At 50.3% G+C, this 27,989-nt stretch overlaps 1 protein-coding gene across 1 annotated transcript in view; it reads right to left on the reverse strand.

Moving 5' to 3' along the window:
* dtx1 (deltex 1, E3 ubiquitin ligase) overlaps nucleotides 1-27,989 on the reverse strand; it is a 35,038-nt gene continuing 7,049 nt past the window's right edge. The window contains exons 3-10 of the mRNA XM_084690460.1: nucleotides 17,752-18,496; nucleotides 10,373-10,434; nucleotides 9,929-10,090; nucleotides 6,382-6,443; nucleotides 5,772-5,930; nucleotides 5,231-5,392; nucleotides 4,339-4,428; nucleotides 1-4,028 (exon numbers count right to left, since the gene is read on the reverse strand). Coding sequence (XP_084546586.1) covers nucleotides 3,804-4,028; nucleotides 4,339-4,428; nucleotides 5,231-5,392; nucleotides 5,772-5,930; nucleotides 6,382-6,443; nucleotides 9,929-10,090; nucleotides 10,373-10,434; nucleotides 17,752-18,496 — 1,667 coding nt within the window. The 3' untranslated portion in view covers nucleotides 1-3,803. The remainder of the gene's footprint in view (nucleotides 4,029-4,338; nucleotides 4,429-5,230; nucleotides 5,393-5,771; nucleotides 5,931-6,381; nucleotides 6,444-9,928; nucleotides 10,091-10,372; nucleotides 10,435-17,751; nucleotides 18,497-27,989) is intronic.

The following is a 27,989-nucleotide window of genomic DNA, read 5'->3' on the forward strand; positions in this document are numbered from 1 at the left end:
CACAATTCAATAAAGACTGATAGATTAAGAAGCCCTTTATAGTTTTAACAACATCTCTCCATATCATTTCCTTTAGTTTGTAATCTGTTTGCCTCCATTTCTCTTTGTGAAACATTTTTTAAAAGAGCAATATGTATGCTTATGAAGAGAAAATGGAAGTTTAAAATGGCCACGTGACTTGACACGTTAGCCAGTGGAAAGAATGGCAGTTAAAATGTAAAAGATAGCACGTATTCAAAGAACGAAACTTGAGGAGATGGAAAAGCAGCCAAGCGCTGTCTCACTCTCATCCCTCAAATCCAACTTTTCTCCATCAGGAGAGGAAACACGTCCACAGTGACGGTGAAACCAGGAAACGCCTGGATGTCATTCCTATTGACTCAATGACATAGCCACACACCACGTTTTGCCATTTGTATTGTCAGCAGTCTTGTTTACAGCACGGTTACACATCTTGCTAAATATGCACTTCATTGAAGATGTTATTGTGTCATTAGTGAATGAAAGTCTAAATCTCTCAAGCAGTCATTTCTGCAAAGTAGACAAATGGTCCCATTGAGACACAAACGCATCCTCAAACTAAACATGCACACAAAAAATGTTGGAGCACAGTAGACAAATTAGTTTAATATGTGATGTAGCTTACACACCTTACTGTTAAGTTTGTTTTGTACGGGAAAAGACACCTTGCAACTTAACAAGTCAATCTTCATGTCCCTCTGCTTAAAAAAATACAGTGTGTAAAATATGGAAAGTATTGTATTCTTGATTAACATAATATTTCAATGTTATGTGAATGTTTGGTCGAACCCAAACAGAATAGACACCCCAAATATATGCCTTCTGTAGATAAAGATGATGGATTTGTGTTCCCCCCTGGTCATAACTGTGAGGTAGACACCTCGCACAAAACTACACACCAACACTCACATCCCCAACGGACCTTTCTTGCTACACACAAGTATCTATTAGTTTACTCTGATATATAATTGCATAAACTCCAGTCCTCTTTTAGTTTTCTCCAACAAAACACCTTGTGTCCTTCTGAAACTCTCCTGAAAGTACACACCTGAAAAGCCAAGATGGTTTGCATCCTGTAGTATTCTATTCCTATCACTGACACACAACATTTCGAATACGTAAGACAAATGGGGAGGAAAAAAGATTGATCAAGCAAGCTGTATCTGTACAACTCAATTCAATATGCCTCATTTAAAATGGAGAAAATATCCCTGATAAAGACTGGAAGCGTTTCTTTCCTAAATTCCCATTCAAGAGAGTGACGACAAAAAGCTCGAAAATAGAAAGTAAACATTCAAATGGAGCAGGCTGAATGACCTTTGTTTGACTCTCACAAGTTTAGAATAGGACAGAAACGACTGGCGGTTTCCCCCTTCAGGTTCGCAGGATCTCTACCTGGGGTTTGGCCAACATCATGCTGTTAAATGCCCCCCCCAGCCAATGAAAAAGAGACACTCACTGTACTTACTGGAATCCCTCTCAGGGGGGTCAACTACACAAGTTCTACATCAAGGTAACAACATCTGCAACAATAAGACTACTGGTAATATAAGACCTTCATAACATGTCATACATATTTCAACAGTCCCTGACATCCTGGCAAATGTTTTCTTTGCCAGATTTGATGTATTTCATGTTTATCATGTGCCTGTGTTTATAGATATGTGGGCAAGTAGAGTGTGTTTATATTTTCCTTATATAGAAGAGTATAAAAATAAATTAAACTTACACCATATGACTCAAAATGAGCTTAAATTTAAAGGTTTCTCACATCTGCAAATGTGTATATAGTATATTTTAAAGCGATACAAGACAGTTTATAAACATCAACATAAAAAACAGCAGATATTGTAGCCAATACAGTTAGACATCTTCCTAAAATGAAAGGATTGATTAAAGAAAACTGCTGCCTCAAAGTGCTACGGAAGACCAGGATTCAGTCCAAAGTTTTCAAAAGCGTCCGAAAGATCGATCCCATGGAAGTGGGCAGCTGTTCAACAAACTTCCACGCCAACCCCTTCAGGATTACCAGCAACACCTTCGCCCACGAAAATGTACAATATCCAGAGAAGAGAATTAAGCTGCATCACAAACTGTACATGACACGGGACAAGCAACGTCGTAAGATATACCGTCCAATCAGGACCATCGAAAACGGGTAAACTAACGAGCCTCTGGTCTGATTGGATCCTGTCGGAGGAGAGAGCAGAAAGGAGCCACTGTTCCCAGAGCAACATCGTCAGCATCCTGTACTTTGTCAACAACAAACCCAGCTCTCTCAGGCCAGCAAGCTGCTGCTTGGCTGAGGAGGGACGTAGGGGGCACAGGCGAGGGCTCGTACCTCACAATCACACCTTGCGGCCTGCCCAGGGCTCCTAGATCAGAGGAGTGTACCCGAGGGCAAGTCTGTCCATGATGGATCTCTTAGGAGACACTCGCTCTCAAAGGAGGACGTGGATGCTCAACTGAGAAACATGTTTGGCTTCTCCGCTCAAGGACTAAGGCAGAGCTTATTAACGCTCCAGCGGGGGCACACACACACATACACACGTGTAGGGAGTGTGATGGATCATGCCAGCGTCCCAGACTCCTCCACAGGGAGGCTAATAAGGCAGGCTTTATTCAAAGAGGTCAACATCATCAGTGTGTCAACAAAACAAATGTGTTTCACCTTGCAGTGTTACGAGTTCTGTCTGCTTGCCTCAGCGTTAACACTCTCCCCAAGTTTTTAACAAGCATCTGACTGGCCGGTAAGACGCTTGCTTAACCTATTTCACGCCCCTCTTTGAACGATACTCTTCAAGGTGCCGCATGAAAATAAACGTTCACGGCGAGCCACCATATCTCATCTGTATCTCTCGGTCAGGATCATGCAGTCGAAGCTTTGGTTTGACAGCCTGGCGGAAAGCCAGCTGTCTGCTTGCTTTGGGGAGAGCCAATCGGAGGTGCCCGTTTGCTCCTCAGGGTCGCCTTAGAAGCACAGCATGTAGAATGTATTAAATCAAAGAGCCAAAAGGCCTCTCCTTTAAAAAAAGAAAAACACAACCGAATCCTTGAACAACCACAACAAAGACCTGGTTTGGATTGGTGTGAATTTGAGAATCTAAACTTGGCAAAAGCCAACTATTTAAAATGTAAATACATTCTGCATATTGACAATTTCCTGAAGTTTTCTAAACAATGACCAACCACAAAAGACAACACAATTTTCTAATCTTTTAGATAAACATTCCATAAACTAAACTTGGATAAGGTTGCAGGAGCCCAAACCAACTGTCTTAAAAATGGCAGATACACAGTCAACATTCAAATCCAACATTTAGGTCAACATGTCACTCCAAAACATGGGACTGTCAAATACATTTCAAAAAGCAAATACATCTCCTTCATTGTCCTACGCTCCTCATCAAATTCCATCTCAACACATTTCGAATAAATCAATTTTTTTGTAACAATTTCCTTTATCCTATCATATTGAAAATTTGGCAATAATAAACATCCTGAAGGCATGGACGAAGAGACAACAGCTGACCGAGTGTTACCATATTTGGGTATATGCAAAAACAGTATTACTGAACCATGACAATGATCACAACCGTGTCACGGGCTCTTTGTCTTTTGGTCGTATGCCAACACATCTGTTTGGTTTGGGTGTTTGGGAGTTAGAGACCGTTCCCTGTTGGATGACGACCCTTCATGCAGACGGCCAGCCCCTCGCTGGGAGGGAGAAGGGGGTTATGGGTAAGGATGCTCCTCGGGGGCGACTCTCCCCACGCCACCCCTCAGTCCTTCAGGTTGTCCTCTCCCACGCCCTGGGCGGAGAGCTCCGTCAGCACGTTGTCCAGGTACTTGGGGTCGGGGTAGCCGTGGCCTGTCAGGTTGGAGCCAAACTCGGTCTTGTGGTGGATCTCGTTCCACACCACCGTGTCCTGTTCCCCCGTGGTGCTGGATGTGCCGATGGTGAAGATGAGGCGGCGGTCCCACGCCCTGATCAGGAGCTTCAGGACCTGGGGGTGGGGAGGGGGGAGGGAGGAGGGGAGAGGGAGGAGGGGAAAGGGAGGAGGGGAAGGGGAAGGGGAGGGAGGAGGGGAGAGTGAGAGGGAGGGGGGAGGGAAGGGAGGAAGGGAGAGTGAGAGGGGGGGGAAGGGGGAGGGAGGAGGGGAGAGTGAGAGGGAGGGGGGAGGGGGGAGGAGGGAGGGGGGAGGGGTTAGTCAGTTCAGTTCAGTGAGAATTCCTCACAAAATATGTTCTGGATTAATATATTCTTGTCTAATCAGAGTAGTGTATCCTAGTCAAAGTGTCCCACATCGATCTTACCTTCCGGCCTTTGTCGTTGTCGGGAAGGTAGCAGTGGCGTGGAAAACCTCGGGCACTGAACTTCATCCCTGGGCTGGGGTGCTCTGTGGTCTGAGGCACATAAACCAAGAAACAGTCACAACGCTTATCTTTCTGTTCCATGGTTGGTAGGGGAGCACTCAAACTTCAACAGCTCCCTACGGACCAGTCTGATTGTTCTGGACTGTGACATGCTCTCTGTCTCGTATTTAGTTGGGGGTTAAGTGCTTCACCGCTCAGCATTCCTTCATCTATTTAATCAAAACGAGAAACAGAACCTGAATGTGTCCGTAGCCATATCAGTTAGCTATATTCACTTTTTGAAACCGAGAGAATTAATGTTTACAGAAAGAACAAGGGAAAGAGGGAGGGAGAGAGAGAGAGAGAGAGAGAGAGAGCTAGGACCCACTGACTGCTCTATGACATGCTGTGCTGCAGCATGGAGTGGGCAGACAGAGCCAGCTTTTCTCCCCAGGGAGACCTGCTCTGTTCCTCTGGTGTAAAGGTCAGTTTATTGACTCTATTAAAGCTCAGCTCTGCAGTCAAGATGAAATATGCAGCCCTCTCCTGTCTCCTGCCCCCGCCTCCTGCCTGCCTGCCTTCCCAGCCCTCCCCCCTTTCCTCTCCTCTGACACCCACCCCCTTCCCCTGTAAGGAGCTCAAACGTTCTCTGGTTCTGAGTGTGCAGCGCTGTTTTAGAGCCCTCCAGGGGCCTCTGCAACACAAAGCCCTCATCATCAACAACTCTCTCCAGCCAGTGCGTGGCAGGTGGACGTGTCTGACCCGGCGCCACGGCCCGGTGAGGGGGGGGGGGGGGGTCAGAGCTAGCGGGCCGGGGAAGCAGCGCTCATGGGGGCTGTGAAGCGGGGCGTACCTGGATGCCAGCAGGAATGTCGTAGACGATGCGGATAGTCTTGGCCTCTGGGTAGCCGGGCAGGCAGTGGGGGATGACGTGGTACTCCATCTTGCCGGGGGGCTGGGTGCCCGTCTTCTCCCCGTAGATGGCCTTACACGTGGGGCACTGCAGGCTGCCGTCCTGGGAGGACGCACACGGAGGAACATCCGTTTAGAAGAGCCCTCTGGAGTTTTTTTTATCGGTTTCTAATCGGGTAGGTGGCTCATGTTCTGGGTCCATGTGCGCACTTTAAGACTATTTATAGTTAATATCTGTATAACAAAAGTCACTTCACTAATCTTAAATTGACTCGTGACAAAATCCTTTTCATGACGAATGATGAACTAAAACAAAAATAGGACCCCTCCTAGCAATGAATTCATTCTGCTAACTAATCTCACATAATCCAGTCCCAATCCCATCAGATATTCCGGATGAATAGAATGTATAGTTCCAATCTAACAAGCTGCTATTCTATGACGGCTCTGTAACAAGCTCCGGCACGCACATCCGTTCTCACCTTATTGCCATTGTTGTACATGGCCACCAGGCAGAGCAGATGGTACAGGTGGCCACACTTGCCAAGCTTGCCCACCAGCTCTGGCTTGATGCCTTTGTGCTGCAGGACCCCCTCATAGCCCGATGACATCACCAGCCTCTCCATGCAGATGGTACAGTCCTGGGGGAGGGGGGAGGGGGGAGGAGAGGGAGGTGTGGGGAGGGGGGGAGGGGGGGATGGGGGGGAGGGAGGGGGGAGAGGGAGGGGAGAGGGGGGAGGGGGGAGGGGGGAGGGTGGGAGGTGTGGGGAGGTGTGGGGAGGGGGGGAGGGGGGGATGGGGGGGAGGGAGGGGGAGAGGGAGAGGGGGAGGGGAGAGGGGGGAGGAGAGGGAGGTGTGGGGAGGTGTGGGGAGGGGGGGGGGGGAGAGGGGGAGAGGGGAGAGGGGGGGAGGTGTGGGGAGGGGGGGGGAGGGGGGGAGGGGGGAGGGGGGAGGGGGGGGGGGAGAGGGGGAGAGGGGGAGGGGGAAGCATACATACCAGTACATGATTCCTTGTTATATTATTCTGGTTCCCACCACACACAGACTGTGTGTGTGTGTGTGTGTGTGTGACAGTGCACCCTTTCTTCGTACCTCATCTGGGACTACTTTTATCTTCTCCGTGTATCTCCGCACCACCTCCTCAGGGTTTTTTCCTTGGGATCAAAAACACAACGTTGAAGAGAGGGGGGATCAAACGAAACACACGGGCACACACACACACTCACACTCACACTCACACACTCACACACACACACACACACTCACACACTCACACACACACACACACACTCACACACACACTCACACTCACACTCACACTCACACACACACACTCACACACACACACACCAGTAATATTCATGAGGATACCGGGAAACGGTTAATGTATGCATGCGGTTCTTACGCAATATACAAAAATAGGGAGAAAAGGGCAACACTCCAGTAGAATATCGCCCATCTGCAAATGTATCCCATTGCGGTGCACCTTAGCAGAGATAATCACAACTCTGGCTCTGGAGTTCACTGTGACTGCAGCGCTCCTTGAGACTGATGAGACCAGTCCCCAAGAGGGCGTGTGTGAGTGCAACGCCCGACGCTGAGGAGCAGGGTCACCTTCAGACGGACGCACAGACGTGATCCAGCCCTGCACACGGTGCTAATCCCACTGTAGGAGCAGTGGGCCAGAGAGGCCGAGAGCGCCCGCAGCTTACAGCCCTAATACCCTCACACACAGCCCCCACCCCCCAGCCCAACCCCACCCCCCAGCCCAACCCCACCCCCCAGCCCAACCCCACCCCCCAGCCCAACCCCACCCCCCAGCCCAACCCCACCACCCCCGGCGCCTGTTGTTTGTTCATTTGAGGAAGCGCAAGGGAGAGAGAGAGAGGGATAGATAGAGAGAGACAGAGAGAGAGGGATAGATAGAGAGAGACAGAGAGAGAGGGATAGATAGAGAGAGACAGAGAGAGAGGGATAGATAGAGAGAGACAGAGAGAGAGGGATAGATAGAGAGAGACAGAGAGAGAGGGATAGATAGAGAGAGACAGAGAGAGAGGGATAGATAGAGAGAGACAGAGAGAGAGGGATAGATAGAGAGAGAGGGATAGATAGAGAGAGACAGAGAGAGAGGGATAGATAGAGAGAGACAGAGAGAGAGGGATAGATAGAGAGAGACAGAGAGAGAGGGATAGATAGAGAGAGACAGAGAGAGAGGGATAGATAGAGAGAGACAGAGAGAGAGGGATAGATAGAGAGAGAGGGATAGATAGAGAGAGACAGAGAGAGAGGGATAGATAGAGAGAGACAGAGAGAGAGGGAAAGATAGAGAGAGAGGGATAGATAGAGAGAGACAGAGAGAGAGGGATAGATAGAGAGAGACAGAGAGAGAGGGATAGATAGAGAGAGACAGAGAGAGAGGGATAGATAGAGAGAGACAGAGAGAGAGGGATAGATAGAGAGAGACAGAGAGAGAGGGATAGATAGAGAGAGACAGAGAGAGAGGGATAGATAGAGAGAGACAGAGAGAGAGGGATAGATAGAGAGAGACAGAGAGAGAGGGATAGATAGAGAGAGACAGAGAGAGAGGGATAGATAGAGAGAGACAGAGAGAGAGGGATAGATAGAGAGAGACAGAGAGAGAGGGATAGATAGAGACAGAGAGAGAGGGATAGATAGAGACAGAGAGAGAGGGATAGATAGAGAGAGACAGAGAGAGAGGGATAGATAGAGACAGAGAGAGAGGGATAGATAGAGACAGAGAGAGAGGGATAGATAGAGAGAGACAGAGAGAGAGGGATAGATAGAGAGAGACAGAGAGAGAGGGATAGATAGAGAGAGACAGAGAGAGAGGGATAGATAGAGAGAGACAGAGAGAGAGGGATAGATAGAGAGAGACAGAGAGAGAGGGATAGATAGAGAGAGACAGAGAGAGAGGGATAGATAGAGAGAGACAGAGAGAGAGGGATAGATAGAGAGAGACAGAGAGAGGGGGATAGATAGAGAGAGACAGAGAGAGAGGGATAGATAGAGAGAGAGAGAGAGAGAGAGGGATAGATAGAGAGAGACAGAGAGAGAGGGATAGATAGAGAGAGACAGAGAGAGAGGGATAGATAGAGAGAGACAGAGAGAGAGGGATAGATAGAGAGAGACAGAGAGAGAGGGATAGATAGAGAGAGACAGAGAGAGAGGGATAGATAGAGAGAGACAGAGAGAGAGGGATAGATAGAGAAAGACAGAGAGAGAGGGATAGATAGAGAGAGACAGAGAGAGAGGGATAGATAGAGAGAGACAGAGAGAGAGGGATAGATAGAGAGAGACAGAGAGAGAGGGATAGATAGAGAGAGACAGAGAGAGAGGGATAGATAGAGAGAGAGGGATAGATAGAGAGAGACAGAGAGAGAGGGATAGATAGAGAGAGACAGAGAGAGAGGGATAGATAGAGAGAGACAGAGAGAGAGGGATAGATAGAGAGAGACAGAGAGAGAGGGATAGATAGAGAGAGACAGAGAGAGAGGGATAGATAGAGAGAGAGGGATAGATAGAGAGAGACAGAGAGAGAGGGATAGATAGAGAGAGACAGAGAGAGAGGGATAGATAGAGAGAGACAGAGAGAGAGGGATAGATAGAGAGAGACAGAGAGAGAGGGATAGATAGAGAGAGACAGAGAGAGAGAGAGGGATAGATAGAGAGAGACAGAGAGAGGGGGGGGGGGGAGAGAAAGATAACGAGACAGTGAAGAGAGAAAGAAAATAAGTGAGAGAGAGACAGGGAGGAAGAGAGGATGGTTTGGCGAGAGAGGCCGGAGAGACAAGTGGAGAGTTGGACTGAATTATTCATTTTCCGCAGTTGCCCTTTGATGGCTTCATTAGCTGGATCAAAGGCTCCTCTGGACTGTTTAGGAGGAGCAGGAAGGAAAAGAATTACCCCCGGTCTCTCCTCCTTCCATCACCCCATCCTCACTTTCTCTCCGTCTCCTCTCCCTCTCTTCTCCCTTTTTTACAGGCTGCTGTGTCATTGAAAACACATTTGGCAGCAATCCATCTATCAATCTCTCCTGTCCCAGCTCTACTGTCTGGGTCCGGGTCTGGGTCTCCATGCAGAAAGGCAGAGGGGGGAGGGGGGAGGCAGGGTGACTGGCTGGACCAGCCTGGAGAAAGCTTCCCTTCCCTCCCTCCCTTTCCCATCTATGACAGCCTAAACTCCCCCTAGGCCCACTATGGTTTCCATGGTATCCATTGACCAGCAGCTATTTCTGCTCCTGCCTCACAGCTCCAGTCATACGCCCCGGCATCAGCTGGGCTTGGGCTGGCTGTTCTCTCCTGGGCACGGTGGTTTCGCATCGCCTGGCTTCATCTCAAAGTTGAGCCCGTGCATACGTTGACTCGACTGAATATGTAGACTGAACCCTGTCACATTTTACAGAGACATGCCTTCTCCATTCCTCTCCACCCTACATCGAGATGTTTCTCCCCTTCTCCTCCCTCCGTCTAAACCATCCTCCTTTCCTCTCCTCCCTCCGTCTAAACCATCCTCCTTTCCTCTCCTCCCTCCGTCTAAACCACCCTCCCTCCCTCCCTCCCTCCCTCCCTCCCTCCCTCCCTCCCTCCCTCCCTCCCTCCCTCCCTCCAGCCCTTCCTACCTCTCCGCAGGTGTTTCTTCTTGGTCTTGCGGCAGATGCCGTTCACCCCTGGTACAGGCTTCATGTCGCTCTTGGTGATGGGCGGGGGGTGCAGGATGGGTTTAGGAGCCCGGGTCAGGCACACGGGCAGCCCTGCTGCACACATCAGGATACCGGTCATGCCTGGAACACACACCAACACACACACACACACCAACACACACACACCAACACACACACACACACACCAACACACACACAAACACACACACCAACACACACACAAGGAAGGAAAACAGGAATTGAGGATGAAAAATAATTGATATTGATAAGGAGACTGTTAGTCTTGGACAGTTGATATTAACTGATATTCTACTAGTTTAGTCTCTGCAATGATCAGTTGCAATGGGTTTGATGTGTCCAGTGCTGTGAAGAGGGATGGTAATGTCCAGCGGCCATACTGACCAGCTAGTGCAGGGTGAACAGGTCCAGAGCCCGTCAGGTTCTTAACAGGGAGAGCAGGAACCCTGAGGAGAAGACGAGATGAAGACTTCAGTGTCATACCAGCACGATTCCCATCGAATCAAATGATACAGCAACAACATCCTCCCACGTCTGACAGCAAGCAGAAGAACAATACACAGCAGGATGTCATCAAAAGACAAAAGACAGCCAAGAGCCAGGTCACGTGACTCTGACGCGCGCGCGCACGCACGCGCGCACACACCGACAAGCGAGGATGAGATGAGACAGCTCGACTCGTGAACAAACCGCTTCAGCTGGGCTCGATTTAGAATGACACTTTGAGAGCAGGCATGAACACACTCCACACAGAGGACGAAGAGACTTGACGTGTTTACACTCAAAGACCTCGACAACAACAGGAGAGCAGAGTGAGAGAGAGAGCTGCGCCCTTCACACAGGTCATTATGGTGAGTGTGTGTTGGTTTCTTTTCAAAGAATGAACCTCAGACCCCCCCCCCTCCCTCCCTCCCTCCCTTCCCCTTATGACCTGCAGGGCTGAAGAGGAAGGTCAGCAGTCAGGGGAGCCAGGGTTAGGGATGGGAGACTGCAGGCTACACTTCTGCAGATGCAGCAGCAATACCCACGTGCGGACAGACAAACAGACAGATAGACACACAGAATTGACGGTTCCAACGTGAGTGTGGGCCGTGGCGCTCAGCCGTGCGATGGATTAGCAGAGTTGATCGAAGACTTGGATAACAGTGTGAAATAACATTGCATAGGCAGCCAATACATTCGTGGTCTGAAACGCGACTCGGTGTGTGTGTATGTGAGTGTGTGTGTATGTGAGTGTGTGCGTGTCTGTGAGAGTGTGTGTGTGTGTGTGTATGTGAGAGAGTGTGTGTGTGTGTGTGTGAGAGTGTGTATGTGAGTGTGTGTGTGTGTGTGAGAGTGTGTATGTGAATGTGTGTGTATATGAGAGTGTGTGTGTCTGTGAGTGTGTGTGTGTGTGTGTGTATGTGAGAGAGTGTGTGTGTGTGTGAGAGTGTGTATGTGAGTGTGTGTGTATATGAGAGTGTGTGTGTCTGTGAGTGTGTGTGTGTGTGTGTGTGTATGTGAGTGTGTGTGTATATGAGAGTGTGTGTGTCTGTGAGTGTGTGTGTGTGTGTGTGTGTATGTGAGAGAGTGTGTGTGTGTGTGAGAGTGTGTATGTGAGTGTGTGTGTATATGAGAGTGTGTGTGTCTGTGAGTGTGTGTGTGTGTGTGTGTATGTGAGAGAGTGTGTGTGTGTGTGAGTGAGTGTGTGTGTGTGCTCCACTTTAATCAGCGCCATGCCCCTTGTTCTCAGTGACCGTGCAGTGCCTCAGACCAGTAGCTTCTCAGCTCCCTCACAAATCCCCCCCACCAGAGGCTGCTTTGATAACGGCCGAGCCCTTTGTTGCCGTGCCAGCGGCGCTCCGCACGCGCACCATGGCGACGCGAGCGCTGCCGGTCTGATCCGCCCCTTATCTCCCCTCTCACGGGAAGTGGCGCTACGCGGTCGGTGTGGGGGAGAGGGGAGACAGGAGGGAGAGAGCGCTTCACTGTGCCCAGGGAGAGGCAAGCGGGGGGGGGGCACGCTGGGCCCTCGTCCGGTCGATACAGGTCACGAGGGGACAGGGAGATGCTTTGTCACTGCGGAGTGAAGCCCCGATCTTAAAAGAGGATAATTGACTAAACGGAAACGTATCAGCTCGGCTCACCAGCTCAGGCAGACAAGCAAGCGTTCGATCAAAGAAAAACTAATGAAGTGTCTTCCACTTGGAGGATTTTCTCCTTTTATTCAAACATGCTTTTATCTCAAATCAAATCAAGGTCTACATGCCGCTAGTGAGATTAGCGCCTCCCTATTGAAACATGTATAATTCAGGCCTTTTTATGGCGGCTGTGCGGGTTTCAACTAGCAGTTCCCATCAGGAAAAACAACACACATACAGTTTACGCACGCCACGCCATAAATCCAACCGTGGCCACCGTGACTGCCAACGTGTAACATCTCAGAGATTTGCTCGGAAATTCACCCCTCATTGCTATTCATGAGCTGCTTACTTTGTCATTCCCATTCTGCAAGAAGCCTCCAGAGTGTATCGCACCATATAAGTTCCTGGTGCCTACGAGAATCAGGCGACCATAAAAGGGCCCCATTTATTGCCACATCACAACCCCCCCTCCCCCCTCCCCCCTCCCCCCTCCCCCCTCCCCCCTCCAAAACAGAGAACCCGTCAACACACGTGGATCTCCACAGTACCGCAGGCAGGAGGCTTGTGGTGCTGCTTATTCCCGGTGCTCTGCTAAGCTCTTTATTGTTGACCTGGTTCAGAGACGTGGCGGTCTCTGAGGGCTGACCCGGGCCTTCCTGCAGCTGTGCTGTCGGCTGGGGCACATGCATCGGGACGCTGCTCACATCCTCTGACCCACATCACACACACACACACACACACGGCCTATGGCTGCAGACTGGCTTATTAAGACTATCACCGAGTAACGTCTCCAAGCAGATGTTTCTCTATCCGATACATTATCTCCAAGTCGTGTTCCGTACTGTACGTGTTGGGGGTGCTCTTGAAATAGGTTTCAGTAAGAACGTATCGTAGGGTGTAACCGCGCCGCTTACAATGCCGTGTGTGAGAGGTGCAATAGTGGAACGGAGGTGGTTCAAGTTAATTCAATGAGCCAGTATGTACCCAGATGACCTCATCATCTCTGTCGCTCTGTCAAACCTTATCTTAACGCATGTTTTTTTTTGCCAGTTTAGCAAAGTGCTTTACACACCCCCTAGCTCAGCCTGGGGCAGGGCCGAGCTCTGGGTCTCTCCCCCCGCAGAAATTAAGCACTTTTTTAGTTTTCTGTATTTTGCTCCACTTTTTCTCAATCTCTCTCTCTCTCTCTCTCTCTCTCTCTCTCTCTCTCTCTCTCTCTCTCACCCTGACTGCTTCTCAGGCCTGACTGGAGAAAGACTTAATCAGGCTGAGAGCAACGTGATTCTCTCCAGATACAGAAACCAAATTAGGCCCCAGTTAGAGAAGTGCTGACGGAGGTTTAATATCCTCTCATCTGTTTATCATGCACCATAAAGACAGGAGGAGATCTAAAGAGAGAGAGAGAGAGAGAGAGAGGCAGAGAGAGAGAGAGAGGCAGAGAGAGAGAGAGAGAGAGAGAGAGAGAGAGAGAGAGAGAGAGAGAGAGAGAGAGAGAGAGAGAGAGAGAACGAGAGAGTGAACGAGGGAGGGAGGGAGGGAGGGAGGGAGGGAGAGAGGAGAGAGAGAGAGAGAGAGAGAGAGAGAGAGAGAGAGAGAGAGAGAGAGAGAGAGAGAGAGAGAGAGAGAGAGAGAGAAATTAAGAAAAAGTGGAGCAAAATACAGAAAACTGAAAAAGTGCTTAATTTCTGCGGGGGGAGAGACCCAGAGCTCGGCCCTGCCCCAGGCTGAGCTAGGGGGTGTGTAACTGGGGTAAAGCACTTTGCTAAACTGGCAAAAAAAACATGCCTTAAAATAAGCAATAATGACACCAGGCATTTCTAATTTTTGTCAGTTGGGTCCGCACGGGTCTTCATGATTTATTCAGTTTTCTATCTTTAATTCTATTTAATGGAAGGCAGAGCGAACTGAAGCTGTAGTCCATACCAGACTCATAATCCCTACTTCCCTTTCTCTCACAAGATAGCCCTCGGGTACAAGAACAGGCTTGCAACTTTAATAATGTCAACCCTTGTTGTTTTAAGAAATACTGACAGCTATTACCTTTGGGTAACAATGACCTCGAGACCAGTAAATATGTTTTTTTTTTTTTCAACCAAGTCGATTTCAAGACTGATTTCAAAATCTATGAGTTATTGCTCTTTTCCACATCGAAATTAACATATATTCAAATAAATAAAGACAAAGAGCAGATCTCAGTATAATCTCACCTTTGACCTTGATAGGGATGGATCTCAGAGCGACAGCCTCTATCAGTTTAAGACAATATGCCTTTTGTATTCCCCAAATGTCCATTCTTGGGGTCATTTTAGGAAGCTACATCGGAAGCCACGTGGTACGATCAATGTTTCATATTATTTTCTTAGATTGGAATATGCTTTTGGATATTTAAGACCCCCAGGACAATAGGAAAGTTAACACAAGGAGACGCGCGCATGTAAACAGTGTCTGTGCAGAGGGCCGGGGGTCGGGGGCCTCAGGCACAGCCCAGCACCCACATCCTCTTCATCCTCCTCATAAGTACCGTAGAAAGGATCTTTCTTACCCCTCATCCTCTTCCTCCTCGGATTTCCATCTTCCGTTGGTTATGCGCAGGGCAAATAACAAGCGTTTCCTGTCTACGTTGGGATTCTGTCAGAGTCTCTGTTCTCGAACAAGGAAGTGTGTGGAGGAAGTAGAGAAGGAGGAAGTGGTTTGGTCTGAAGTGAAAAATGACCAAACCCCCACTTGACAGCTGCCTCTTTGTCCTTGAACCCACTTGACAGCTGCCTCTTTGTCCTTGAACCCACTTGACAGCTGCCTCTTTGTCCTTGAACCCACTTGACAGCTGCCTCTTTGTCCTTGAACCCACTTGACAGCTGCCTCTTTGTCCTTGAACCCACTTGACAGCTGCCTCTTTGTCCTTGAACCCACTTGACAGCTGCCTCTTTGTCCTTGAACCCACTTGACAGCTGCCTCTTTGTCCTTGAACCCACTTGACAGCTGCCTCTTTGTCCTTGAACCCACTTGACAGCTGCCTCTTTGTCCTTGAACCCACTTGACAGCTGCCTCTTTGTCCTTGAACCCACTTGACAGCTGCCTCTTTGTCCTTGAACATCTAACTGGCAGCTCAGACCAACTGCAGCCACAGCTTTCAACACTAAACACTCACAGGGAACCCAATGCCCATCACTGGGATTGAAACAGCAAAACAGTGCTTCATGCACATGCGATGTGGTTTGCAAATAGTACTATTAATGAATACATAAAAAAAAACTACATTTTAACTTGATTTAAAAAAGCAGTAGTAAATCAAGAATGATTTGTTGATTATGCCCCCTACAGTGTGTGGCGAAAGCAAAACGACAGCAGGATGTTTTGTAAACTCCCACCAGCAGATGGTGCTATGTTGTAATGCCCGGACGCCGAAGCGTTAGTCACAAACCTCACTACCAGAGGGCTGCTCATGTGAATCCAGAACTCCACCAGGGACCACATCCTGTAATAACCACGTTGGGGCAGGAGGTAACAAGGGGTGTGTGGGGGAGGTTGAGCCCCAGCAGGTCTTATCTACCCATTCTGTGAAAAACAAGGTAACCCAGGTCACGTTGTTGACCGTATATGTACTTACCCCCAAATTTTTTTTTACTGAGATGTGCTCGTTTCAAAGCTTCGAAGATAAATATTGTTCGCAAGGTGTTTATTGTCGATGTAACCAACACTATCGGGTTGTAGGTGCGACAAGCAGACTCGCTGGAAATGTTTGTCATTCTGCGTGGGTTCTGTTGTTATCTGTCTGCAATGTGCTCGTGGGAATGTGTCGTGTGAGAGTGTACACGTGTTTGGTCTGTGGAACTGTGTTCATTGGCTTGCGTGTCCTGCTTAAGTTAACCACACATCCTGTGTACACAACCACTCGCCTGGGAACCGCTCTGTGCTTCAACCCCTCTCCTCTGTTCTCTCAGTCTTTATCTCTCTTTCTCTGTTTCTCTCATGTGCCTCCCCGCCCGCCAAACCCGGTGAGACGGGGGCGCTCCAACCCTCGTACCGCAGGGTTTCGTCACGTATAAATCCCCACCTTTTCTCTCGGGTCTACCTCTTCTCACTTTCTCTGTCATGGGCATCCTCTCTGTTTCTCGCTGTCTTTCACACACACACACACACACACACACAAACACAAACACACAATCACACCCACACACCGGGCTATTTCACACAATCAGGTATACCCAGAGCAATATCTGGCTGCCATCTATCCGGTGATTGGAACAGTCCGATGCTACGAGGTGCCCTGCATTCCCTTACAGTCCAACAGAAGTAGGCCAGGATAGGCGCGTGCCTCTGCGCTCCACAGTATTATTCAAACATAACTGTGTCTCTCCCCATGAGCAGAGAGAGAGGGGAAATGGAATCAAATCAGATCACCAGTGGGTTTATTTTAGTAAAGAAAAGCAGGATAGGGACCGAGGTGTCGGTTACTGCTCTAGACACTACTTTTCCTCGGACCGCTATGCCGAAGCTCCCATTTTTCCACGATCCATTATTCATCTCTCCCCAGTGAGTCTCTGCCTCCACTGCAAATGGGTTGCCACAGCTACACGAGAGCACGGCTTTACACATAAACACACACACACACACACAAGCGGGCGCGCGCACACTCACGCACCCACGAGTAATTCTCTCGCAGGCAATATCCCTGAAACGACTCCCACCCGTCAATCCGCAAGCGAACCGCAGCTCAGTGTAGGTATAGAACGACCCATCACATCGCTCCCACAGCCGGGGATTGCTAACCCACCGCTAATGAATTTGGTGAAAGTACAGTAAAAGCCCCGTGCAGGGAAGCCCACTATCCGGAGCCTGAACGTAAGCTTCTTATCCAGGCCAGCCGAGGTATGAGACTCAGATATGGAGCAGAGCTCCTCGTCGCAGGGCAGGCAGAGAGCCTTCCGGAGCAGCAGGGCAGCCAGGAACGACCGGCCTCCCTCTGCAGAGTCATTGATCACCCTGTTAACAAGAGGAGCTGTAAATCAGCAGACACACCGAACAGAGACAGAGAGAGAGAGAGAGAGAGAGAGAGAGAGAGAGAGAGAGAGAGAGAGAGAGAGAGAGAGAGAGAGAGAGAGAGCGAGAGAGAGAGAGCGAGAGAGAGAGAGAGAGAGAGAGAGAGAGATAGAGAGAGAGAGAGAGAGAGAGAGAGAGAGAGAGAGAGAGAGAGAGAGAGAGAGAGAGAGAGAGAGAGAGAGAGAGAGAGAGAGAGAGAGAGAGAGAGAGAGAGAGAGAGAGAGAGAGAGAGGGGAGACTATAAAGGGAGAGAATGTGCTGAAGAGAGAAGAGAATGGAGAGAGTCAAAGACTGAGAGAAGAAAGAAAAAACAGAGAGAGAGACGAGAGAGATCTGTGATGGAACACAATGCAGCAGACACATATGCAATATGCAAGCTGATGCACAGTGAGGCAAGGTTGGATCCCAGACAATACCCTGCTCCCAATAGTCTTTCTTTGTTGCCTCAATCTGGTTCCCTTTTTTACGCCGCAACCACTAAAATACAAACGCTACAAAGCTGCAACACATGACGCACGTGTTGTTCGTTGTATTTTCTTTATACCTACTGGGTCCTGAAATCAAATGAAACGGCATCATTAAGCTAAACGGCATAATTACCCAGGCGGGATAGCTCCCCTGGCTGAGCCCATGGAAATGCGCTGAGTGCCCGGTCTGTTCAGGTTGTTCTGTCCGTTGATGGTGTGGGCGTGGGCGTGGGCGTGCGGAAGGGAGGGTAGCGCGGGGGAGCAGGGGAAGTTGGCGCTGGACAAGGGCGAAGGCACCTGCTCGGGCTTGGCGTGACCTCCCCCCACGCTGATGTTGTTGTTGTTGCTCCCCGCCCCCGACGACGGCGCCCAGAGGGAGGTCCCGGCAAAGGTGTTGCTCTGCCGCACCACGGCGAGCGTCCCGGCCGCCCCCGCCGTGGCCCCCGGCGCCCCCCCGTACAGCTTGCGGCGCTGGGACGCCAGGATGGCATTGGAGGCGGCCCGCGTGCTGTTGACCAGGATGCACTGCTGGCAGGAGCAGGGCTGGCCGGAGCTGGCGCCGACAGGCCACGACTGGGACTTGGGGATGGAGCCCATGATGAGGGGGTAGGCCAGGTCCATGCGGCGGCGCAGGCGGCGTTTGCGCTGGCTCTGCCGGTTGGTCTGAGCCATGCAGTTGAAGTCGACGAGGTAGCAGAAGCCCAGCGAGCTGAGGTCCAGCCAGGGGTGCTGCTTCTCGTACGCGTTCTGGATCGTCACGCAGATCTCCATGTCGTACGCCGTCCAGGAGCCGCCGTCGTTCTCCCACTCCCACACCACGCCCTTCCCCGGCGCCGACGACGGCTCGTAGAAGTTCCTGTGGACCGGGCGCATGGTGCCTGAGGACAGATCAGAGGGCAAGGAAATCAACATCGGTCACAGATGGTTCATCAAAACTCCCAAGCTTTTATTTAATTCCGTCAAGTCATATCAAGTTAATGAGATTGAGTAACCGTCACAACTTCATTATCTCAAGACAGGATGAGTCATTGTCCTCAAAACTTCATATCTGAAGCCACTAGGACAGTACAGAACTAACACTGGTTACAGAAGGCAGATAAGGATTCTGTAGTTTTCCCGTCGGTCGGTCGGTCGGTCGGTCGGTCGGTCGGAGGGAGGGAGGGAGGGAGGGAGGGAGGGAGGGAGGGAGGGAGGGAGGGAGGGAGGGAGGGAGGGAGGGAGGGAGGGAGGGAGGGAGGGAGGGAGGGAGGGAGGGAGGGAGGGAGGGAGGGAGGGAGGGAGGGAGGGAGGGAGGGAGGGAGGGAGGGAGGGAGGGAGGGAGGGAGGGAGAAGGAGAGGGGGAGGTAGATGGAGGGTTGGTTCCTCTGGCTGATGGGCACTCTGCTCCTGCCTCCATTATAACACCATTACAGTGGTCGCATGGGAAATCAGGACACCTCAGCCTATCCATCTCTGTCCTGCACTTCACCTCACCCCAGCCAGCCAGCCAGCCAGCCAGTTTACCATGCAGTCAGCCATTCAGCTGCCTGACTAGCCAGCCACCCAGCCAGATAACAACCAGTCAGCCAGCCAGCCTGTCTGATGGCCATTAAGTGTAGCCAGGCTCTCTCTTGTGGGGGACCTCCCCTCCCTCTGTCGCTCACATTTAATTTAACGGCTAAATGCACATTCCCTAGCCGGGGAGCACCAGGGTGATAATGGAAGGACGTGAGTGTGGTGAGGGATGAAGGGGGGGCGGGGGGTGGGGGGGGGGGGGCAGGGGCAGCCCCGAGTCATGCGGCCTCGCTTCACACTCCCCTTGGCCTCCAGCAGAGAGATCTCATCAGCAGAACCAGCGGCTCTGACCTTGACTTCCTGCTGCAAACTGTGCTAAAGGACTTGGCTTGGCGGCTAATTTCATTTGGAGCTGGCTGCTAAGAACGCACACACACACACACGCACACACAGCGACAGAACCTGCCTTATTGCCCAGAAAACCGTCTGCCTTTCTCACTCACCTCCTCTGTCAGTCGTCCCCTCACAGATCACCTCAGGCTTTCTCTTCCTGTTTCCACTTCCTCTCTGGCTCTCTCTGTCCCAGGCGAGCTCACTCGCCCTCTCTCCTGCCTAGCTGCACTCACGGCTTCATCTTTTGCACACCTCGCCATCGTTACTTCCTACGTCTCTTCTTCACGCTGTCAGTCCTGCCTGTCCTTTCTGTACGGCTTGTCTCTGCGCCGCAGCTGGGACATGCAGGGGAAGGGGGACTCGGTAACTGGGAGCTCCACACAGAAACATTTTTTTTTTTGTGTGTTTCCTCCTGAGGGACACTTTAGCATGCTACACATTGACACTCGCTTTGAAAGCGCTAGCTCAGTCGACGGCAGTCGGGTTAAACTGTCAGGTAACACTAGTCCTATAAATATTTAATCTTGATGTTTCGTGATCTTGGAATCCACTGTGGTTTCCGACAACGGTAAAAAAGAAAGATAAAGAAAGATAAACAGTATCTCTCTCTAGGAGGCTAATAGCTCGGTTAATTGTTCTTCGGCACTGGTGGCACAGAACAAACTCTACTTAAATATATACTATAAGCAGTTAGGCACATAAGTGAATCTGATAAAAGATTTTTGTTACTTTGGCACGCGTGCGTTTACAAGGTGTTTTCCCCCTTCCCGCATCCCAGATCGTTGTTAGATGAGAACCAGAGGATATGGCCTTTCAAGAAGGGGGCTGGTCCCTTGCAACACCCACATTCCCAGCTAAGTCACATCCTGTCCGGTATTAGTTCATGGAGAGTTCGATGTGGGGGTCAAGGCGACATAGCAGGTCATCGACGGGTTCACCAATCACAAAAGGCTCCGAATCAGGAAGTGTCTTTCGATCACCTTGTGAGGAACCTCCCTCCTCGCAGCCCCTAATACTGAACAACCGTGTGTATGAAGTACCAGGAAGCGGGTTCTGAGTTCCTGGTACTCTCCTTGTGACCTCCCCTGCCCTTCCTAACAGGAAAACCGAGGGAAAGTGTTCACTTCCTGTCTGACCGTATGTTCCTCTGGATATGGTCTCACTTTCTCCATCTCCCGTCCTGTGGAAGCGCCCCCCCCGTCCCGCCCCACATGACATCCTCCAGCTGTCCTTGCCCAGCGCGGCTGCAGTCCCCTCAGGTAACTGGTGGCGTGTGTGATGTATCACCATGTCGGGTGCTCACCGCGAGAGCCTCGACCCCGTGTCACACATGTCGAGGTGAGTTCAGGGTGAGCGTGTCTTTTGGTTGTCGTCTCTGGATTCACTTCTCTAAAGGAGGAGGGGCTACGGCGTCCAGCCTGAAGGCCCTCCCAACTTATGTCCTAGTGCAGCTTAGCCTGTCTACTGCTATTCTGGTACTACTCATCTCGCAGGCGTATGGGTTTGCTGATCCCAACAAAAAACGGCCGTTGCATAACCTACTGTTCGGATAAATCATCACAGAAGCATAAACTCTTGAGTGCATATCTAGCTGACGTTAGTCAGAACCAACAGCATTGACACAGACAGTGGAGGAGCTATCTCTGTATGGTGATGGTGATGCTCACAGTAAAATAAACTCCTTTCACTTTACGTGGATGCTGGTAACTCCTCCTGTGTTTGTGTTACGGTATTGATGCATGCTCTCCTCCGGAGTGTGAGTTGCCACGATCGAATGTTCTTCAGAACCCCTAACAGAATGATCTGGTCTCCTGTTGACAGAACTCCAATACGGCACACATAAAACTGTCTGGGAGGAAAAACCCTGAAAAACTCATGAGCTCCAGGCTTCGTTGTCACAGTAACGCAGAGGTAGGATGCGTTGTCATGGAAGCCCCCAGTGTGTGTGTGTGTGTGTGTGTGTTATGGTGGGTAAGTGTGTGTGTGTGTGTGTGTGTGTGTGCATGCATGCGTGTGTGTGTGTGTTCCCACTACCACTGTGCCAACAGGGCAGACTTCTGCTGTCTTTTCCTCCACTCTCTCATGTCTGCTGCTGACGCCAGTCTTCCATTACCCCCCCCCCCCCCCCCCCCCCCCACACACACACACACACACTCCACCCCCACTGGCTTTGCCCCAACGCCGTATGACTAACACATTTTTCAAATTTTCCCATCTGTCACTTACTGGTCTGCAGCCTGATCTCAGACCTCACTCCCTCCCGCTCCCCGCCTCTCCTGACACAGAAGGGGTCCGGCTGGCCGCAGGACCCTGGGTGCTCCAGACGGTCTCCCAGGCAGCTGTGCCTGGTGCTGGCCGCAGGACCCTGGGTGCTCCAGACGGTCTCCCAGGCAGCTGTGCCTGGTGCTGGCAGGCCAAGGACAGCCGCCGGATGGGATCCTCGTTGTGTATCTTGGTAATTGACAAGCGTCTCCGATTTCCCCGGAGGGCAACACAGCGCTTATTAAAACATAGCGCCGTGATTTAGTTTTAAATACAGAGTGAGAATGGGGCAGTCACAGGTCCATAAGCCTAGCCTGACTGCTGTTTCAAAGCTCGGTAATGTAGGTCTAGTCTGACTCTGGGAACAAGCTGGCCAGGGGGAAATATAACAGCTCTCACCAAAGACAAAGCAACGAGTGAAATATGAGTCGGCTCGCATCGTTAATTGGATAACTGTAAACAAAGCGGTAATGGTCGTTCAGGATTTACAAGGCATCTTGTTTAAGACATCCATGGGTGTACTGTGTATACTCTATATTCATTTCAAATGACCAGCATAAGGACATTTCAGATTGTGCAACAAGGTATTACTTGTTAATGTAGTTTATGACAGAAACCTTGTCAGTTCAGGCCCTGCTAATGATGTCTGTACGGTATGCTGGATGCACTGTGCAACATTATATAGATCATAGGTCATAGATAAATCCATAGAGGCATGCAGGCCCCGAGACACGTTTTAGAATAGGGTTCCGTTTTCATGTCGAGAGCCTGAATATCAGTTTGAAACGATGTATTTGTAAGATCCTATCCTGTACCGCAGGTACAGTATTCTCTTTGTGAATATGGCATCTGTAGCATATGCAATGCTGTTGTAAGCTTCACAATAAATATTCAATTGAATGCTACAGTATGGGGCAACAAAGTAATTGAAGTGTGTTTGAAGTTTTCCATAAAGCCCGCGGCGGCGGCACAGCTTGAAAGGAGCTTTTTGTTTCATCTCATAAAAAGGGGGCCTTCACATACAATGAACCCAGCACTCCTATAACAGCATGCTAAAAGACGAGAAGGGCGGAGATGGAAATACCGAAACAACAGAATCATGGGAGGAAAACATTGTCAGAAAGATCTGCTGAATGCGTAGTGAAGTAAAACAAAAATCGATGTCTGTGCATCAGCACTCGAGATGGAAACTTTCATGACTAATACCAAAGATGCTTGTGTACGTAAGTTCTGCGTCATGAGGTCAGTTCTACAGTACAGTAGGAGGCTTGAATCCGAAACTGAGATCCGAGACCTTGATCACGATGACACACCAGTCTCGTCAAAATCGACCCCTGACATCCTCAGGAAACAAACATTCCTCTCCCTCTCCAGTTGGGTTCAATCCTCACATCCCTTCAGCAAAGCCCTCCTACGGCGCAGTGCTTTATATAACACAGGAAGTTTAGGCAGGAGCATTGACGAGCAGCCTAGAAATCCTGTTTGGACAGCTTCTTTCTCAAGGCAGCGTGCAGGAGGAAGAAAGGAGGAGAGGGTACAGGTGGTTGGGACAGAGCTGCAGGAGCTGCTGGTGGTGGTGGGGGGGGGGGGGGGTTTCTGATGAGGAGAGGAGCTTTGCCAGAGCAGAATAAAGGGAGGATGTCTCACTCGCAGCCAAGCGAACTTACAAAGTGAATACTGCAGCAAATCATCCCCCGCTGTACTGACTCAGTCCTGCTACCAACCTGGGGAGAGAGGATGACTGTGACCCCCCCCCCCCCCGACCCCCCCCTCCACACACACAAACACACACAACTCCACCACCCCTGGGTGCCGAGCCAGTCGCCATTGCACAGACGTTTGCAGAGACGGCGGTACGGAACAAAAGCAGACGAAAACAGATTTCCGAGCGCGTGAGGTTCCTGTTCCGTCGAGAGCTCATGCCAGACCCAGGAACGAGCTGCCCGATGGCCTCAAATGCCTCGGCGCTCGCCTGTGTGTGTGTGTCATCCCCTCTCCCTCACTTCCACTTCACACCAGGAGGAAGTCTATGAGGAGGCTCATTGGCAGGCGACAGCAGGGCGGGGCAGACGGCCTCCCTCCTGCCTCCCTCCTGCCTCCCTCCTGCCTCCCTCCTCCCTCCCTCACATACACGGACACTGCAAAGACGCCCTATCACATTACAGTGCAAAAATATTACTCATGAGCATGCTTATGCTTAAAATGATGCTTATGCTTCATTTGGCTGCCAGTCGTTTACTTAAATAAAGTCGCAAGGTAAGTTATGTCAACTTGAAACAAGCTTGGTTCGATTTTATCGATACTTTTTTGCAAGGTGCCACTGTGTCCTCCGAATGTGACCGGCCAGAGCTGTCACCGAGGTGGGGGACAGGGAAGAAGCCAGGCCCCTTGTTAGCAGGCTCTCTCTCTCTGGTACAGAGGTGGTGGTGGTGGGGGGGGGCAGCAGGTGTCTGCTGGTGCCATCTGGAAGCACGCACATCACTGTGGCTCCTGTCTGACAGGTGACCTTGCACGTGAGCAGGCGACATCTCTCCTGCCTTCACTCGCTGCCGGAGAGAGTGACAGGCGCTCGGCCGCCCCCCACCCCCCTCCGCCCCCCTCCGCCCCCCTCCGCCCCCCACCCCCCTCCGCCCCCACCCCCCTCCGCCCACCCCCCCGCATGCCTAGAGCAGTATTTATATGTGTGACAAGACCTATCTTTCATGTCAGACACCAGCCTGTGAAGAAAAGCGGTGCGCTCCTGTTTAAAACGTTACGCCACATCAGCAGAAAGCCATCGGAGACTTGAGGGATAGTCGCGTCACCGGCAGACGAGCTGGGTTACTGGAAACACTGACAGTTACCTGGGTTACCGGAAACACTGACAGTTACCTGGGTTACCGGAAACACTGACAGTTACCTGGGTTACCGGAAACACTGACAGTTACCTGGGTTACCGGAAACACTGACAGTTACCTGGGTTACCGGAAACACTGACAGTTACCTGGGTTACCGGAAACACTGACAGTTACCTGGGTTAGTGGAAACACTGACAGTCACATGGAGGCAGGACACATCAAGTGGAGCACCGTCGAAACCCTCGAGATCCACCGTATCTGATCAGTAACGTCCGGCCACAGAGGGAAGGACAGCCTCTTTGGCAAGGGACACTAGGAGTAGCCTGCTGAGAACCAGCGTGCGCTTGTTAAGACGAAATGTCACTTTCAGGCTCTAAATCAGGGTCGTGACCCCGTTTCAACGTTTCCGTAGGAGTTTACAAAGGCTCTGTCGAAACTTCAGCCCCGACCACAAGTCTAGAGGGCTTCATCAAGGGCTCAAAAAGTCTAACAGCTTTGCCCAGAGATTGGGTCACAGCCCTTTGGTAAACCCATTTGACAAATCGAAAAGGACCAGTTTGCGTCAGAGCTGTACCAGGGTGGTAAAGAGTAAAGGGGATAGGATGACTGGAAAGCTGATGAAATATGAATTCCTGGTACCATGAGAGACTACTGAGATTGGTGGAACTCAGAGATAGACTCATACTCATTGCTGTATAATGGGTCACGGCCAGAAGCATTCTATTGTGCAGTGTTTCTACTGTTCAAGAACAGGCATGCTCAACCACTGTGGAAGAAAAACGGAAATAATTCAATGTGTGAAAGACCAACTGTTCAATATTGCGTTTTGTAGTCCACAGTTTCCACTGTGATCAGAGCGACCTCATCGTTCACTTTTTCAGATGAGATGGGAACAGACGTAACAAGACCGGGGCGGGAGAGAGAACATGATGTTACTGATACATCGTCTGCTCAGGCTTTCGTATTCACCGGGAAACCATCTGCAGCCCAAAACGTCAAAGCACAAAGCATGTTGCACAGGAAAAATCACTTTGTCCCTCGTCTCCTCCGACACCTTCTCACGCAGACAGATGTCGGACTGACTGGAAGCCCGGCGGGCGAGGGACACAGATCGGGATAAATGAATACGGACGTTTTCCAACTCAATGAAAATTCACCTTGAGCCGGTCGGAAGAGAGCCCGGGGGGGGGGGGGGGGGAGCGTGGGCTGTCATTATTAATGAGACGTCTGGAGGGTGAAGGTATGCACTGCGCACCGAGTCTCATTCAGCGTTGGGGGGGGGGGGGGGGGGGGGGCACTGCCAAGAGCACCTGGCGAATATTATTCACCTCACAGGCTGCAGCAGGATGCCTCTGTGCCAGTCACAGGACTTGGAGTTAGACCAGAACTGCGATTTAGAAGCACTTACAGGTGACACTGAGGAAGAAGGAGAGCAGGGGAGGGGGGGGGGGGGGGGCAAAGGGTGTGTGTGTGTGTGGGGGGGGGGGGTATAGAACGCCGGAGATTCACATTGATATTCCGCAGAGTGGCCGTGCTGCAAACAATCAAAATAAGTGATTGTCGTCTGTGAATGTGTGTGTGTGGGTGTGTGTGTGTGGGTGTGTGTGTGTGGCTGTGTGTGTGTGGCTGTGTGTGTGTGGGTGTGTGTGTGTGGGTGTGTGTGGGAGTGAACCCCAGGGTTATCAGCCAGAGGTGAGGTGGATCTCGGGGGTTGTCGCAGTAATTCCCCCTTTCATTTTCATTAGTCTCCAGGACAGCATTTGACTGCTTGGATTGAGGATTCACACACAAGCAGCCCTGGGACCACGCAGTCTGCACCCAAAACAAAACAACAAAACACCCACAAAAACACTGTTAATTAAGGGACACTGCAACCTTAAGATGCAAAAACATAATAGCAAATCAATAATGTACTTAGACTATAAAACTAGACCAAGTTAAATAAAAGGCTAATGAACTGTGGACGTTTTCTCACTTGCACAAATACGTCAATGTGGGTGCGTGTGAGTTTCAGAACCCCGAGAGAGAGAGAGAGAGAGAGAGAGAGAGAGAGAGAGAGAGAGAGAGAGAGAGAGAGAGAGAGAGAGAGAGAGAGAGAGAGAGAGAGAGAGAGAGAGAGAGAGAGAGAGAGAGAGAGAGAGAGAGAGAGAGAGAGAGACGGCTGCTTTCACCCTTGTGAAGCACAGTGAAGTGTGATTAAAGAGCGCCTTGTATGTGAGAAAAGACCCCGACCAAAACAAAAGTCCTGTGATTTGCACTGCGAGAGATCAAGGCAGCTCTTCCTTGCCTTGCAAAGTGAGCCGTGCGGAAGCTCGCGGCTAAAGCACAGCGAGAGCTTCGATCAAGATTCTTCTCTCAGACAAAACAAATGCTCTCTCGTGCGCGTTACAGATTCTTCCGATAAAAACACACCCCGTCAGAAAAGACAGATAGACGTCCCTCGCCTTTTCCCTCGTGCTATGACGACCTAAGTAAGAAATCGTTCTTTATCAAAAGCTTCAGTCGGCTCTTTCGGCTGAGACAGTGCTGCGTCAGCAGTTCTCGGCTCACAGCTGGATTCATTGGACATCTGTTAGCGTTCTTAATTGATTGTCCTTTTCATCAATCATGTTTCATGACCGCACCGTTCAAACAAACGTCAATGACGTTTTGACAACGAACATATCTGGCCCCATAAATCTGGTGAACGGGAGACTGCGTGCTGTTGCCATATTGCGGTGGTCTGGTCCTCTTACACACCCCCATATACATGTCAGTCACACATGCATATCCGCAGGCAAGGTTTTATGATCTGAGTACGTTAAAAACCATGGGTTGCTCTTTCATCATAAATCTCTTAGACACAGAAATTAGTACAACCCTTTACTGCTACCAGTTCAATTAGTAATTTAAACCTTGGTGGTCACTGTGATAGAACTAATGGTTCTTCAGGTGACGAATGGGAAAAGGGTAAGGAGTGAGGATACTTTCTAGAATAATTCATTGGAAACCTGAGCTTAGAGCAGTTTTAACCCGTTTAATAGACAAATGATGCGAAAACTAAATCAAGCTTGGAGAACGAAACCTACAGACGGAGACGACTGCCACCATCTTACCCCAGTCTGCCTGTCTTCAACATCATCATTACTTATGAAGAATTATGACCTATCTCATGACATAATGGTAGGCATAAAGTTAATATATAGAAGAACCATTTATTATAAAAAATGTTTTAAGATAATTGTAATCATTTTCCGAAAAGTCCTCGACCTGGATTGAGAGTTTGAGATGTAGGGAGTGGGATTGCTAGCGTTGTCACAGAGGACAGGGGAGGATGACTATGACCTCCCATACTGACTCTGATCAGAGAGCACTGGAGACTACCTCTGAGAGCCATCGGCTCAAT

Source organism: Hypomesus nipponensis, chromosome 24, assembly GCF_054491055.1.
Source record: "Hypomesus nipponensis isolate SF chromosome 24, ASM5449105v1, whole genome shotgun sequence".
NCBI classification, from domain to species: domain Eukaryota; kingdom Metazoa; phylum Chordata; class Actinopteri; order Osmeriformes; family Osmeridae; genus Hypomesus; species Hypomesus nipponensis.